Source organism: Microcaecilia unicolor, chromosome 10 (genome assembly GCF_901765095.1).
Source record: "Microcaecilia unicolor chromosome 10, aMicUni1.1, whole genome shotgun sequence".
In the NCBI taxonomy this organism is placed as follows: Eukaryota; Metazoa; Chordata; class Amphibia; order Gymnophiona; family Siphonopidae; genus Microcaecilia; species Microcaecilia unicolor.
The window spans coordinates 119,784,643-119,799,085 of NC_044040.1; the positions used below are offsets into that span (position 1 = coordinate 119,784,643).

Below are 14,443 nucleotides of genomic sequence, written 5' to 3' on the forward strand. Positions count from 1 at the left end.
GTGGCCAAGTGCAGGTGAAGCTTAAGTGTGCCTGCTCTGCTTTCCTGCTTGTTTGCCTCTGCTGCTACTCCAGTCCTGTTCTGCCTATTCTCCGGTGTGGGGTGGTTTTGCCTGCCGCTGCCGCTCCTCAGCAGTGGCCCAAGGGCTCACAATCCGAGTTCCTGCGTTTTTGGAAAACGTGACACAGATCATCTTCTGGCTCCAAAAGCGATTAAAAAAAAATGAGTTTTCAAAGTTTTGCGAAAAGCAGGACAAGAAGTGTCTAATCAAAGGTACTGTGGAAGAGAATTCCATAATGCAGGCACCAAAAAGAAAAAAGCATGTACCCTTGTAGATTCTCATCAAGCTTTAACAGGACTTGGAATAACCAGCCTATTGTCATTAAGAGAACGCAGAGTACATATAGGAGTATATGGGATGATGAGAAGATTAAAGATATGCTGGAATATTAGTATACAACACTTTATGAATTAAAGCGAGAATCTTAGATTTGATATGGTACTCGATAGGAATCCAATGTAAATGGTGACATGATCAAAACGGTTTGCCTGACAGATGAGACGTGCCGTTATATTCTGTAAAGTTTGAAGTCTTTTGAGATTTGATTTAGAGATCCCAGCATATATAACATTACAATAATATCACGAGTGTATGAAAGCAAATGTGACAGTATAAAGCAAATCAAAATTCAGCCAGGATCTGATTAATCTTAACTTGCAAAGAAAGAACAATCCTGTCTTAATCACTTGTGAAATCTGAGGGGAAAATGTCAGTGCAGAATCAATAATGATACCGAGATATCTAAAAGACGGAACTGGATTAATTGGTCTACAAGCAACGTAAGATTACCTAAAGGAGGGGACACGGAACCAATGATCCAACAAGCTACTATCATCTCAGGATTTAAGAGAAGTCGCTGTTCAGAAAGCCATTGTGCCACCTGATTCAATGCTGGAGAGGTAGAAGATCAAGTGTTAAAGTACTCACATAGTACGCTATTAAAAAATCATCAGCGTATGAGCAAGTGCTCATCCCAAGCGACTGGATTAGCATGGCCAATGGAGTGACAAAGAGGTTAAAAAGTAATGGGGAGAGGACGGAGCTCTGAGGTACACTACATATCAAAGGGAAGGACTCTGAATCAGTAACTGACTGAGTGACCTTAAACTATCATGGTGACAAAAATGATGTGAACCAAGCAAAGACTGTTCCTGTGATACCTAAAGAACCCAAATGATGAAGCAGAAGTTTAAGGTTAATTATGTTGAAGGCAGCTGAAAGGTCTAATGAAACTGCTAAGGCGAGTTTACCAGACTCTAAATTACTGTGAAGCTCACTTAGTAATGTAGCGATTACAGTTTCTGAACTAAACCCCATTCGGAATCCTGACTGACGGGGGTGTAAAGTATTCACAAATTCTGAGAAAGTTTGAAGCTGTTTCTGAAGCTCTATTTAAAGGTGATTCAGCCTCTAAATACTACACCAGTTTTCTATCCACTTATGATCAACATATTACTGTCTTACAGAACTCATGGTCTGCCAACTTGTCGCATTCCCTTTCTGAGCAACAATGGGCTACTTTTTGGTCAAAAGTCAATAGACCCTTAGCTTCTGCGCCCATACAACAATCGTTATATTTTATTATACATAAAATAACCTGGACTCCAGTGAGATTAACAAGACTGAGTGGTAACACATCTAATTTATGTTGGTCTTGTAATTCAATGCCTGGTACAATTGAACACATGATATTTAGTTGTCCAAATTTGCAGTTGTTCTGGCATCAGGTATGGGATAGAATCTCCTCATTACTGGATATTCATTTTTCTTTAAGCTTTCCTATAATTATCCTTAGATCCCTTGGTTGCCCAATATTCCTTCCCACCTCCCCCAAACAGTGCAAACTAATGGACATATTACTGGCAGTTACTCATAAGTACATAATTATTGCCATACTAGGACAGACCAAAGGTCAATCGAGCCCAGCATCCTGTTTCCAACAGTGGCCAATCCAGGTCAGAAATACCTGGCAAGATCCCAAAAAGTACAAAACATTTTATACTGCTTATCCCAGAAATAGTGGATTTTCCCCAAGTTCATTTAATACCTTTCTCCATTGAGAATTCTGACCATTTAACCCTTCTCTCTGTTTTCTATCTTTTAACCAGTTTTTAATCCACATTAGAACACTACCTCCTATCCCATGACCCTCCAGTTTCCTCTAGAGTCTTTCATGAGGTACTTTGTCAAACGCCTTTTGAAAATCTAGATACACAATATCAACCGGCTTACCTTTATCCACATGTTTGTTCACCCTTCAAAGAAATGTAGTAGATTGGTGAGCAAAGATTTCCCTTCACTAAATCCATGTTGACTTTTGGGCTTATTTTCAAAAGAGAACACCCATCTTTTGACATAAATCGGAAGATGGGCGTCCTTCTCACAGGGTCGTCCAAATCGGTATAATCAAAAGCCGATTTTCGACGTCCCCAACTGCTTTCCGTCGCAGGGATGGCCAAAGTTCAAGGGGGCATATCGGAGGCGTAGACTTGGGCGTGCCTAACACATGGACGTCCTCAACCCATAATGGAAAAAAAAAAGGGCGCCCTGACGAGCACTTGGATGACTTTACCTGGTCCTGTTTTTCTTACGACCAAAGCACAAAAAGGTGCCCGAAATGACAAGATGACCAACGGAGAGAATCGGGGATTACCTCCCCCCACAGTGGTCACTAACCCCCTCCCACCCTCAAAACATATCTTTCAAAATACTTTTTGCCAGCCTCAGATGTCATACTCAAGTCCATGACAGCAGTCTGCAGGTCCCTGGAGCAGTTTTAGCGGGTGCAGTGCACTTCAGACAGGCGGACCCAGGCCAATCCCCCCTCTACCTGTTACGTTTGTGGATGAAAAAGCGAGACCCTCCAAAACCCAACAGATACCCACTTTACCCACATCTAGGTGCCCCCCTTCACCTGTAAGTGCTATGGTAGTGGTGTACAGTTGTAGGGTAGTGGGTTTGGGGGGCTCAGCACACAAAGTAAGGAAGCTATGTACCTGGGAGCAATTTATGAAGTCCACTGCAGTGACCTCTAGGGTGCCTGGCTGGTGTCCTGTCATGTCAGTGGGACCAGTGCACTAGAAATGCTGGCTCCTACCACGACCAAAGGGCTTGCATTTGGTCATTTCTGAGATGGACGTCCTTGGTTTCGAATATCGTTGAAAATCAGAAACGACAAAGTCTAGAGACGACCATCTCTAAGGATGACCAAAATTTCAAGGTTTGGATGTCCCTGACCGTATTATCGAAAAAAAAGATGGACATCAATCTTGTTTCGATAATATGGGTTTCCCCACCCCTCTATCGGGACATTTTGCGAGGACATCCTCAATAAAACTTGGATGTCCCTTTCGATTATGCCCCTCCATGTCTTATTAATCCATGCTTTTGAATATGCTCTGTAATTTTGTTCTTTATAATAGGCTCTACCATTTTGTCCGGCACCGACGTCTGACTCACCGGTCTATAATTTCCTGGATCTACATAAATACACAAGTATTGCCATACTGGGAAAGACCAAAAGTCCATCAAGCTGTTTCCAACAGTGGCCAATCCAGGTCACAAATACCTGGCAAGATCCCAAAAAAGTACAAAACATTCTATACTGCAAATCCCAGAAATTGTGGATTCTCCCCGTCCATTTTATAATACAGTGAAACCTCGGTTTTCGTTGACTTGGGATTTCGTCAGTTTCGGTTATCGTCGATTTTTTTTTGCGAACATTTTGTCTTGGTTTTTGTCGATCGCCTCAGATTTCGTCGGCGTGCTCACGCAGCTAATCTTGCGATCTCACGTGTCGTTCTTCTGGGGCGTTGTTTCCAGTTGTGGGATCACACTGCTGCTGTTTTCGGACCCAAATTTCGTCGTTTTGCCACAATACTGCTGCTGCTGATTGAGTGCCTGTATCAAAGTCCCTGCAGGTATTAGGACCCAAATTTCGTCGTTTTGCCACACTACTACTACAGCTGGTTGAGTGCCTGTATCAAAGTCCCTGCTGGTATTAGGACCCAAATTTCGTCGTCTTGACACAATACTGCTGCTGCTGCTGCTTGAGTGCCTGTATCAAAGTCCCTGCAGGTATTAGGACCCAAATTTCGTTGTTTTGCCACACTACTACTACAGCTGGTTGAGTGCCTGTATCAAAGTCCCTGCTCTCATCATGGAACCCAAAAAAGTTTCTATGGGCAGCAGTCCTTCAAAGAAGAAGGACAGGAACACGATTGAGTTGAAGAAGGAAATCATTGAAAAATACGAGAGTGGCATTAAGATTGCTGAAATCGCCCGCATGTACGGGAAGTCACCATCCACGATAAGTTCAATCGTTGCAAAAAAGGAAGCAATAAAGGAGGCAAAAGTAGTAGCAACAGGTGTGAATGTGATGATAAAACAGAGATCACAAACAAATGAAGATGTGGAACAGTTATTATTAATTTGGATCAATCAAAAACAGTTAGATGGCGATTCTGTTTCTGAGACCATCATATGTGAAAAGGCCAGACTGCTGTATGCCGATCTCATAAAGAAATGCCCGAGACAAGTGCTACTTCACTAAGTGATTTTAAGGCCAGCAGAGGCTGGTTTGAAAAATTCAAGAGGCGCACTGGCATACACAGTGTTACTAGGCACGGAGAAGCTGCGAGTTCAGACAAGTCTGGTGCTGAAACATTTGTGTCTGAATTCAAAGATTACGTAGAGGCTGAAGGATTCATCCCCCAACAAGTCTTCAACTGTGATGAAACTGGCCTGTTTTGGAAGAAAATGCCAAAGAGAACGTTCATTACACAGGAGGAAATGGCACTGCCAGGCCATAAGCCTATGAAAGATAGGCTTACTCTTCTGTTGTGTGGTAATGCTAGTGGTGATTGTAAAGTGAAGCCCTTATTGGTGTACCATTCAGAAACTCCTAGAGTATTTAGCAGAAACAATGTGATCAAACGTAAACTGTGTGTGATGTGGAGAGCAAACAAGAAAGCATGGGTCATGAGGGCAATTTTCATTGAGTGGATGAATGAAGTGTTTGGCCCGAGTGTGAAAAATACCTCCAGGAAAATCATTTGCCCCTTAAGTGCCTCCTGTTAATGGACAATGCTCCTGCACATCCTCCAGGTTTGGAAGATGCACTGTTGGAGCAGTTCAGTTTTATCACTGTGAAGTTCTTGCCCCCTAATACCACACCACTCATCCAGCCCATGGCCCAGAATGTAATTTCCAATTTCAAGAAACTGTACACAAAAGCATTGTTTCAAAGGTGCTTTGAGGTGACATCAGATATAGAATTGTCCTTAAGAGAGTTCTGGAAAAACCATTTCAACATTCTCAACTGCATCAGCCTCATAGATAAGGCTTGGCAGGGAGTGACATCCAGGATGATAAACTGTGGATGGAAGAAATTATGGCCAGGATGTGTGCATGAGAGACATTTTGAAGGGTTAGATCCTTCACCTGATGACCCTACACATGTTGTGCAGTCAGTTGTTCATTTAGGTAATTCCATGGGTTTGGAGGTGAGTGGTGAAGATGTGGAAGAGTTGGTGGATGACCACAAAGAAGAACTCACCACTGAAGAGCTGCAAGACCTTCAACTAGAAGTGCAACAGACGGCAGATGAAGAAGTTGCTTCGGATAATGAGGATGAAACAATAAAGAATGTGCCTTCTTCAGAGATTAAGAACATCCTCTCCATGTGGAGTAAAGTACAGGTGTTTGTGGAGAAAAATCACCCAGACAAAGCTGTTGCAAGCCGTGTCTGCAACTTGTTCAATGATAATGTGTTGCCCCATTTTAGGCAAATCTTAGAGGCGACAGAAACAAATCTCTTTGGACACGTTTCTTGTGCGGCATGGGTCCACAGACTCTGAAGCTGGTCCTAGTGGCAAAAGAACAAGAAGGGATGTGACCCCCCCAGATAGTGTCCTTATGGAGGGGGATCCCCCTTCCAAACAATAATCTCTGCTCCTCTCTCTCCATCTTCCATACACCAAGAAGAGTCTTCAGAAAGGTAAATGCCATGTTAAATATTCATTTATTCTATACACTAGCCTTTTTTATTCATTTAAAAGAAAAATTGCTTGTTCCCTCGGTTTTCGTCGGTTTCGGTTTTCGTCGATAGTTTTCGGACGAATTATCGACGAAAACCGAGGTTTCACTGTAGTCTATGGACTTTTTCTTTAGGAACCCATTCAAACCTTTTTTAAAACTCCGCTAAGCTAACCGCCTTTACCTCATTCTCTGGCAAAGAATTCCAGCGTTTAATTACACGTTGAGTGAAGAAACATTTTCTCCGATTAGTTTTAAATTTACTACTTTGTAACTTCATCGCATGCCCCCTAGTTCTAGTATTTTTGGAAAGCGTAAACAGCCGCTTCACATCTACCCGTTCCACTCCACTCATTTTATAGACCTCTATCATATCTCCCCTCAGCTGCCTTTTATTTATTTGTTGCATTTGTATCCCACATTTTCCCACCTATTTGCAGGCTCAATGTGGCTTACATAGTACCATAAAGGCGTTCGCCAATTCCGGTATAAACAGTTACACACTGATGTTATGGTACAATAAGGTTCATGTGGAACAAACATATTATGGAATCGTTAAGTTATATCCATTACATTCTTTGGTTTCGTAGTGTTGCAGGGTTCAGGTATTTAAGTAGGGTCGGTAGGGTATGCCTTTTTGAACAAGTAGGTTTTTAGTGATTTCCGCAAGTTTAGGTGGTTATAGGTTGTTTTCACGGCTTTTGGTAGTGCGTTCCATAGTTGTGTGCTTATGTAGGAAAAGCTGGATGCATAAGTTGATTTGTATTTGAGTCTTTTGCAGCTTGGGTAGTGGAGGTTTAGGTATGTTCATGTTGATCCGGTTGTATTTCTGATTGGTAGGTCGATAAGGTCAGTCCCGGGGCCTCGCCGAAGATAATCTTATGAAACAGGGTGCAAATTTTGAAAGCAGTACATTCTTTGATTGGGAGCCAGTGCAATTTTTCACGGAGGGGTTTGGCGCTTTCGAATCGCGCTTTTCCAAGTATAAGCCTGGCTGCCGTATTTTGAGCGGTCTGAAGTTTCTTTATGAGTTGTTCTTTGCATCCCGCATAAATTCCATTGCAATAATCTAGGTGGCTTAGTACCATTGATTGTATCAAGTTCTGAAACGTTTCCTTCGGGAAGAATGATTTCACGCGTTTGAGTTTCCACATTGAGTGGAACATTTTCTTAGCTGTGAATTTCATGTGGCTCTCTAGTATTAGTTGTGGTCAATTGTAACGCCGAGCAGTTTTAGGCTATCTGAGATGGGGAGGGTGTAAAGCAAATGCTACATACCTGTAGAAGGTATTCTCCGAGGACAGCAGGCTGATTGTTCTCACTGATGGGTGACGTCCACGGCAGCCCCCTCCAACCGGAAACTTCACTAGCAAAGGCCTTTGCTAGTCCTCGCGCGCCGATGCGCACCGTGCATGCGCGGCCGTCTTCCCGCCCGAACCGGCTCGTGTTCGTCAGTCCCATATGTAGCAAGACAAATGCAAAGGAAGACACAACTCCAAAGGGGAGGCGGGCGGGTATGTGAGAACAATCAGCCTGCTGTCCTCGGTGAATACCTTCTACAGGTATGTAGCATTCGCTTTCTCCGAGGACAAGCAGGCTGCTTGTTCTCACTGATGGGGTATCCCTAGCCCCCAGGCTCACTCAAAACAACAAACATGGACAATTGGGCCTCTCAACGGCGAGGACATAACTGAGATTGACCTAACAACTTATCCAACTAACTGAGAGTGTAGCCTGGAACAGAATAAACATGGGCCTAGGGGGGGTGGAGTTGGATTCTAAACCCCGAACAGATTCTGAAGCACTGACTGCCCGAACCGACTGTCGCGTCGGGTATCCTGCTGCAGGCAGTAATGAGATGTGAATGTGTGGACAGATGACCACGTCGCAGCTTTGCAGATCTCTTCAATAGTGGCTGACTTCAAGTGGGCCACTGACGCTGCCATGGCTCTAACACTGTGAGCCGTGACATGACCCTCAAGAGCCAGCCCCGCCTGGGCGTAAGTGAAGGAAATGCAATCTGCTAGCCAATTTGAAATGGTGCGTTTCCCCACAGCCACTCCCCTCCTGTTGGGATCAAAAGAAACAAACAATTGGGCGGACTGTCTGTTGGGCTGTGTCCGCTCCAGATAGAAGGCCAATGCTCTTTTGCAGTCCAATGTGTGCAGCTGACGTTCAGCAGGGCAGGAATGAGGACGGGGAAAGAATGTTGGCAAGACAATTGACTGGTTCAGATGGAACTCCGACACTACCTTCGGCAAGAACTTAGGGTGAGTGCAGAGGACTACCCTATTATGATGAAATCTGGTGTAAGGGGCCTGGGCTACCAGGGCCTGAAGCTCACTGACTCTACGAGCTGAAGTAGCTGCCACCAAGAAAATGACCTTCCAGGTCAAGTACTTCAGATGGCAGGAGTTCAGTGGCTAAAAGGAGGTTTCATCAGCTGGGTGAGAACGACATTGAGATCCCATGACACTGTAGGAGGCTTGACAGGGGGCTTTGACAAAAGTAAACCTCTCATGAAGCGAACAACTAAAGGCTGTCCTGAGATCGGCTTACCTTCCACACGGTAATGGTATGCACTGATTGCGCTAAGGTGGACCCTTACAGAGTTGGTCTTGAGACCAGACTCAGACAAGCGCAGAAGGTATTCAAGCAGGGTCTGTGTAGGACAGGAGCGAAGATCTAAGGCCTTGCTGTCACACCAGACGGCAAACCTCCTCCATAAAAAGAAGTAACTCCTCTTAGTGGAATCTTTTCTGGAAGCAAGCAAGACACGGGAGACACCCTCTGACAGACCCAAAGAGGCAAAGTCTACGCTCTCAACATCCAGGCCGTGAGAGCCAGAGACTGGAGGTTGGGATGCAGAAGCGCCCCTTCGTTCTGTGTGATGAGGGTCGGAAAACACTCCAATCTCCATGGTTCTTCGGAGGACAACTCCAGAAGGAGAGGGAACCAGATCTGATGCGGACAAAAAGGAGCAATCAGGATCATGGTGCCTCGGTCTTAAAGTTTCAACAAAGTCTTCCCCACCAGAGGTATGGGAGGATAAGCATACAGCAGGCCGTCCCCCTAATCCAGGAGGAAGGCATCCGATGCCAGTCTGCCGTGGGCCTGAAGTCTGGAACAGAACTGAGGGACCATGTGGTTGGCTCGAGATGCAAAGAGATCTACCAAGGGGGTGCCCCACACCTGGAAGATCTGGCGCACTACTCTGGAGTTGAGCGACCACTCGTGAGGTTGCATAATCCTGCTCAACCTGTCGGCCAGACTGTTGTTTACGCCTGCCAGGTATGTGGCTTGGAGCAACATGCCGTAACAGCGAGCCCACAGCCACATGCTGACGGCTTCCTGACACAGGGGGCGAGATCCGGTGCCCCCCTGCTTGTTGATGTAATACATGGCAACCTGGTTGTCTGTCTGAATTTGGATAATTTGGTGGGACAGCCGATCTCTGAAAGCCTTCAGAGCGTTCCAGACCGCTCGTAACTCCAGAAGATTGATCTGCAGATCGCGTTCCTGGAGGGACCAGCTTCCCTGGGTGTGAAGTCCATCGACATGAGCTCCCCACCCCAGGAGAGACGCATCCGTAGTCAGCACTTTTTGTGGCTGAGGAATTTGGAAAGGGCGTCCCAGAGTCAAATTGGACCAAATCGTCCACCAATACAGGGATTTGAGAAAACTCGTGGACAGGTGGCTCACGTCTTCTAGATCCCCAGCAGCTTGAAACCACTGGGAAGCTAGGGTCCATTGAGCAGATCGCATGTGAAGCCGAGCCATGGGAGTCACATGAACTGTGGAGGCCATGTGGCCAAGCAATCTCAACATCTGCCGAGCTGTGATCTGCTGGGACGCTTGTACCCGGGAGATGAGGGACAGCAGGTTGTTGGCCCTTGTCTCCGGAAGATAGGCACGAGCCGTCCGAGAATCCAGCAGAGCTCCTATGAATTCGAGTCTCTGTACTGGGAGAAGATGGGACTTTGGATAATTTATCACAAACCCCAGTAGCTCCAGGAGTCGAATAGTCATCTGCATGGACTGTAGAGCTCCTGCCTCGGATATGTTCTTCACCAGCCAATCGTCGAGATATGGGAACACATGCACTCCCAGCCTGCGAAGCGCTGCTGCTACTACAGCCAGGCACTTCCTGAACACTCTGGGCGCAGAGGCGAGCCCAAAGGGTAGCACACAGTACTGGAAGTGACGTGTGCCCAGCTGATATCGCAGATACTGCCTGTGAGCTGGCAATATCGGGATGTGCGTGTAGGCGTCCTTCAAGTCCAGAGAGCATAGCCAATCGTTTTCCTGAATCATGGAAAGAAGGGTGCCCAGGGAAAGCATCCTGAACTTTTCCTTGACCAGATATTTGTTCAGGGCCCTTAGGTCTATGATGGGACGCATCCCCCCTGTTTTCTTTTCCACAAGGAAGTACCTGGAATAGAATCCCAGCCCTTCTTGCCCGGATGGCACGGGCTCGACCGCATTGGCCCTGAGAAGGGCGGAGAGTTCCTCTGCTAGTACCTGCTTGTGCTGGAAGCTGTAGGACTGAGCTCCCGGTGGGCAATTTGGAGGCTTCGAGGCCAAATTGAGGGTGTACCCTTGCCAGACTATTTGAAGAACCCAACGGTCAGAGGTTACAAGAGGCCACCTTTGGTGAAAAACTTTCAACCTCCCCCTGACCGGCAGATCGCCCGGCACGGATACGTTGATGTCGGCTATGCTCTCCTGGAGCCAGTCTAAAGCTTGCCCCCTGCTTTTGCTGGGGAGCCGTGGGGCCTTGCTGAGGCGCACGCTGCTGACGAGAGCGAGCGTGCTGGAGCTTTGCCTGGGCCGCAGGCTAGCGAGAGGGAGGATTGTACCTATGCTTTCCAGAAGAGTAGGGAACAGCCCTCCTTCCCCCATAAAAATGTCTACCTGAGGAGGTAGATGCTGAAGGCTGCCGGCGGGAGAATTTGTCGAAAGCGTTATTCCTCTGGTGGAGCTGTTCTACCACCTGTTCGACTTTTTCTCCAAAAATGTTGTCCGCTCGGCAAGGGGAGTCCGTAATCCGCTGCTGGATCCTATTCTCCAGGTCGGAGGCACGCAGCCATGAGAGTCTGCGCATCACCACACCTTGAGCAGCGGCCCTGGACGCAACATCAAAGGTATCATATATAACCCTCTGGTCAGGAATTTTCTGCACGCCTTCAGCTGCCTGACCACCTCCTGAAATGGCTTGGCTTGCTCAGGAGGGAGCTTATCCACCAAGCCCGCCAACTGCCGCACATTGTTCCGCATATGGATGCTCGTGTAGAGCTGGTAGGACTGAATCTTGGCCACGAGCATAGAGGAATGATAGGCCTTCCTCCCAAAGGAGTCTAAGGTTCTGGAGTCTTTGCCTGGGGGCGCCGAAGCATGCTCTCTAGAACTCTTAGCCTTCTTCAGGGCCAGATCCACCACACCAGAGTCGTGAGGCAACTGAGTGCGCATCAGCTCTGGGTCCCCATGGATCCGATACTGGGATTCGATCTTCTTGGAAATGTGGGGATTAGTTAGTGGCTTGGTCTAGTTCGCCAGCAATGTCTTTTTTAGGACATGATGCATGGGTACTGTGGACGCTTCCTTAGGTGGAGAAGGATAGTCCAAGAGCTCAAACATTTCAGCCCTGGGCTCATCCTCCACACTCACCGGGAAGGGGATGGCCGTAGACATCTCCCGGACAAAGGCCGCGAAATACAGACTCTCGGGAGGAGAAAGCTGCCTTTCAGGGGAGGGAGTGGGGTCAGAAGGAAGGCCATCAGACTCCTCGTCAGAGAAATATCTGATGTCCTCCTCCTCCTCCCACGAGGCCTCACCACTGGTATCAGACATAAGTTCACGAACCTGCGTCTGAAGCCGTGCCCGACTCGACTCCTTGGAAACACGGCCACGGTAGGAGCGTCGAGAGGTGGACTCCCTCACCAGCATTGGCGAAGCTCCCTCCGCCGACGTCATTGGGGAGTCTGCCTGGGAGGCGGCCGTAGCCGGTACCGCAAGCGGGTATAGCGCTAATATACCGATCACATCTCACTATTGAAACCACTGCCGAATCTATAGCAACCCACCTCGAAATAGCCTCAATCAGAATCCACCATAAAACCCTGCTCGACCACCTAAATTGTGTCCTATTTTACAGACCACCATGCAACTGGAACGAAAGCCAAGCAGACTTCATGGACTTCGTTTCAAATACATGTGTATCCAACTCCAATATACTAGTATAAGGAGACATTAACCTTCACCTAGAAGACCCACACTCTATCAACACACGAGAATGTAAGGACATTCTTCATTTATGTGATCTTACATGGCCACACATGCAAACAACCCATGCGAAGGGTCATACACTCTACCTCATCTCATACAAATTGTCCACTGATCAGACCCTAACCATTACACAAACTAGTTGGACAGAAACACCATGGACTGACCATTACAAACTAAACCTATCCCTAAAATGGCGGAAAAGGGGTTCTCCCCACACACGAGATCACACAACCCATACCACGAGAGGCCAAATAGACCCGGACACCTTCTGGCAACAGATATACAATAACGAGTGGACAGCTCAAACGGATTCCATACACTACCTCTCAGAATGGGACAAAAGATGCAGACATATACTAGACGAAATAGCACCCTTACAGGGAGTGCCTAAAACCAGCCCCTTCAAATGACACAATGATTTACAATTTAGAACTAATTACTACTCTAACAGAAGAAACCAATACTTCCTTTGTATACATCTGTATGATGCATAAGCCGGCATGTTTGAAAATATAAGTGAAATCAAATAAAAATGCTACCAACAATAAAGAACGACAACATGTATAGAGCAGCTCATAGGTTTACTTGCTTTGTTTTGGGTGCATGAGGATGACGGCCGTGCAGAGAAGAAAAGGGAGATTAAACCTATTTGGCTTCAGCTTTTTGATGCCATGCCGTCTCCCGTTTCTCAATCTAACATCCTTGAGTGGAACTGTGTTCTTGGAAGGGGCCTGAATTTAATGAGAAATGCTGGCCCAGATTGATAATGATAGAGATTTTGTGGCTATCCCTGGGCAATGAACACCTCAATCTCCTCCTCCAATGGCACTCCAAGAAACCCTGACTGGGCTAACTTTCTCACCAGCAGCCCCTCTGGACTCTCAAATGGCCCGTGAACTTCTCTTTATACAATATAGCCATTTTCAATGTTTAAAACATAATTCTATAACGAATTTTCCACATATAAAGCATTCTCCTTAGTAACCAAGATCCAGATTTATAGTAATCAACTTTGAATCCGTTTTATAAGGAGGGCAAATTTCAAAACTATTTCCACAGGTTAAAAAGTATTTTACACAAAAATATCTGTGATTTTAAAACTGCCCAACCTGTCTGCAGGTAAATTAGGCACCTCGTTTAAGAGCTTGTGTAGTTTTACTCACACAGTGCAGAGGTAGTCCCAGAAAAAGGATAAGTAATTCAACCATGTTTTGTGCTTTAAAAAAATATAAAGCAATAAAAGCAGGCAGAAATCTCAAAGCAAAAATACTAATGTACTTGTGTTTTGAATATGGTGAAAGCCCCAGGGGATAAAAAGTACCCATAACATTTGCATACAATTTTAAAACTACCCCATAATAATTAACCCACAGTGAAACCAAAGTGAATTAGAAACGTCATAAAATTAGGAGTTTGTCTCATTTTGATTATTATAGATGTGTAACAGAAAATTGAGGCGGTTTACCTTCTTGAAGCACATCTTTGAGGGTGACCCTTTCCCTGGAAATTGCAATGTCCTTCACTTTTGCCTTGGCTTCCATCAGGGTCACACTCTTCAAGTCGTTCTTCTCAATCCTTAGTGTTGGGTAACCTGAGGAACCAGCAAACCCAAACAAAACCAATATGAACACCCTTATGGGAACGTTTCTACAAGGTGCAGATAATATTTCTTAAACAATTTAACTCAAAAACATACCGTACTAGATGGCAGAAACACAAATTGCCCAGTTTTTCCAGTCCACATTGCTAAAGATATGCACTGGCTATAGAATGTGACCACTTATAAGATCTCTCTCCTTAAAAACAACACATATTTTTTTTAAAAAGGGAAGAGGCTACTGCTAAAGAACCAGAGAGGAAACTAAAAACAAATTACACCATACAAGAACTCCAAGTAAAAAGTTCACAAGTTTATTAATAAGATAATCCAACGTGGCCATGTTTCACTAAAGTAGGCTTCACCAGGGATCACAATCTGTTAGAAATTCTCACTTACATAAAAACTCATGGTGCTTCTAAAAATTGACACATCAAGCAGTCATACATCAATCAAAACGTACCC

General features: G+C 45.7%; 1 protein-coding gene across 2 annotated transcripts in view; it reads right to left on the bottom strand.

Annotated features, from left to right (window-relative positions):
• The window catches only part of RYK (receptor like tyrosine kinase), a 1,372,566-nt gene that overhangs the window by 709,686 nt on the left and 648,437 nt on the right, over positions 1-14,443 (bottom strand). The window contains exon 8 of one of the 2 annotated variants that reach the window (XM_030217203.1): positions 13,847-13,972. In XM_030217203.1, the coding sequence (XP_030073063.1) occupies positions 13,847-13,972 (126 nt within the window). Of the gene's footprint in view, positions 1-13,846; positions 13,982-14,443 lie in introns of both variants that reach the window. The other variant, XM_030217202.1, reaches the window with a different exon arrangement.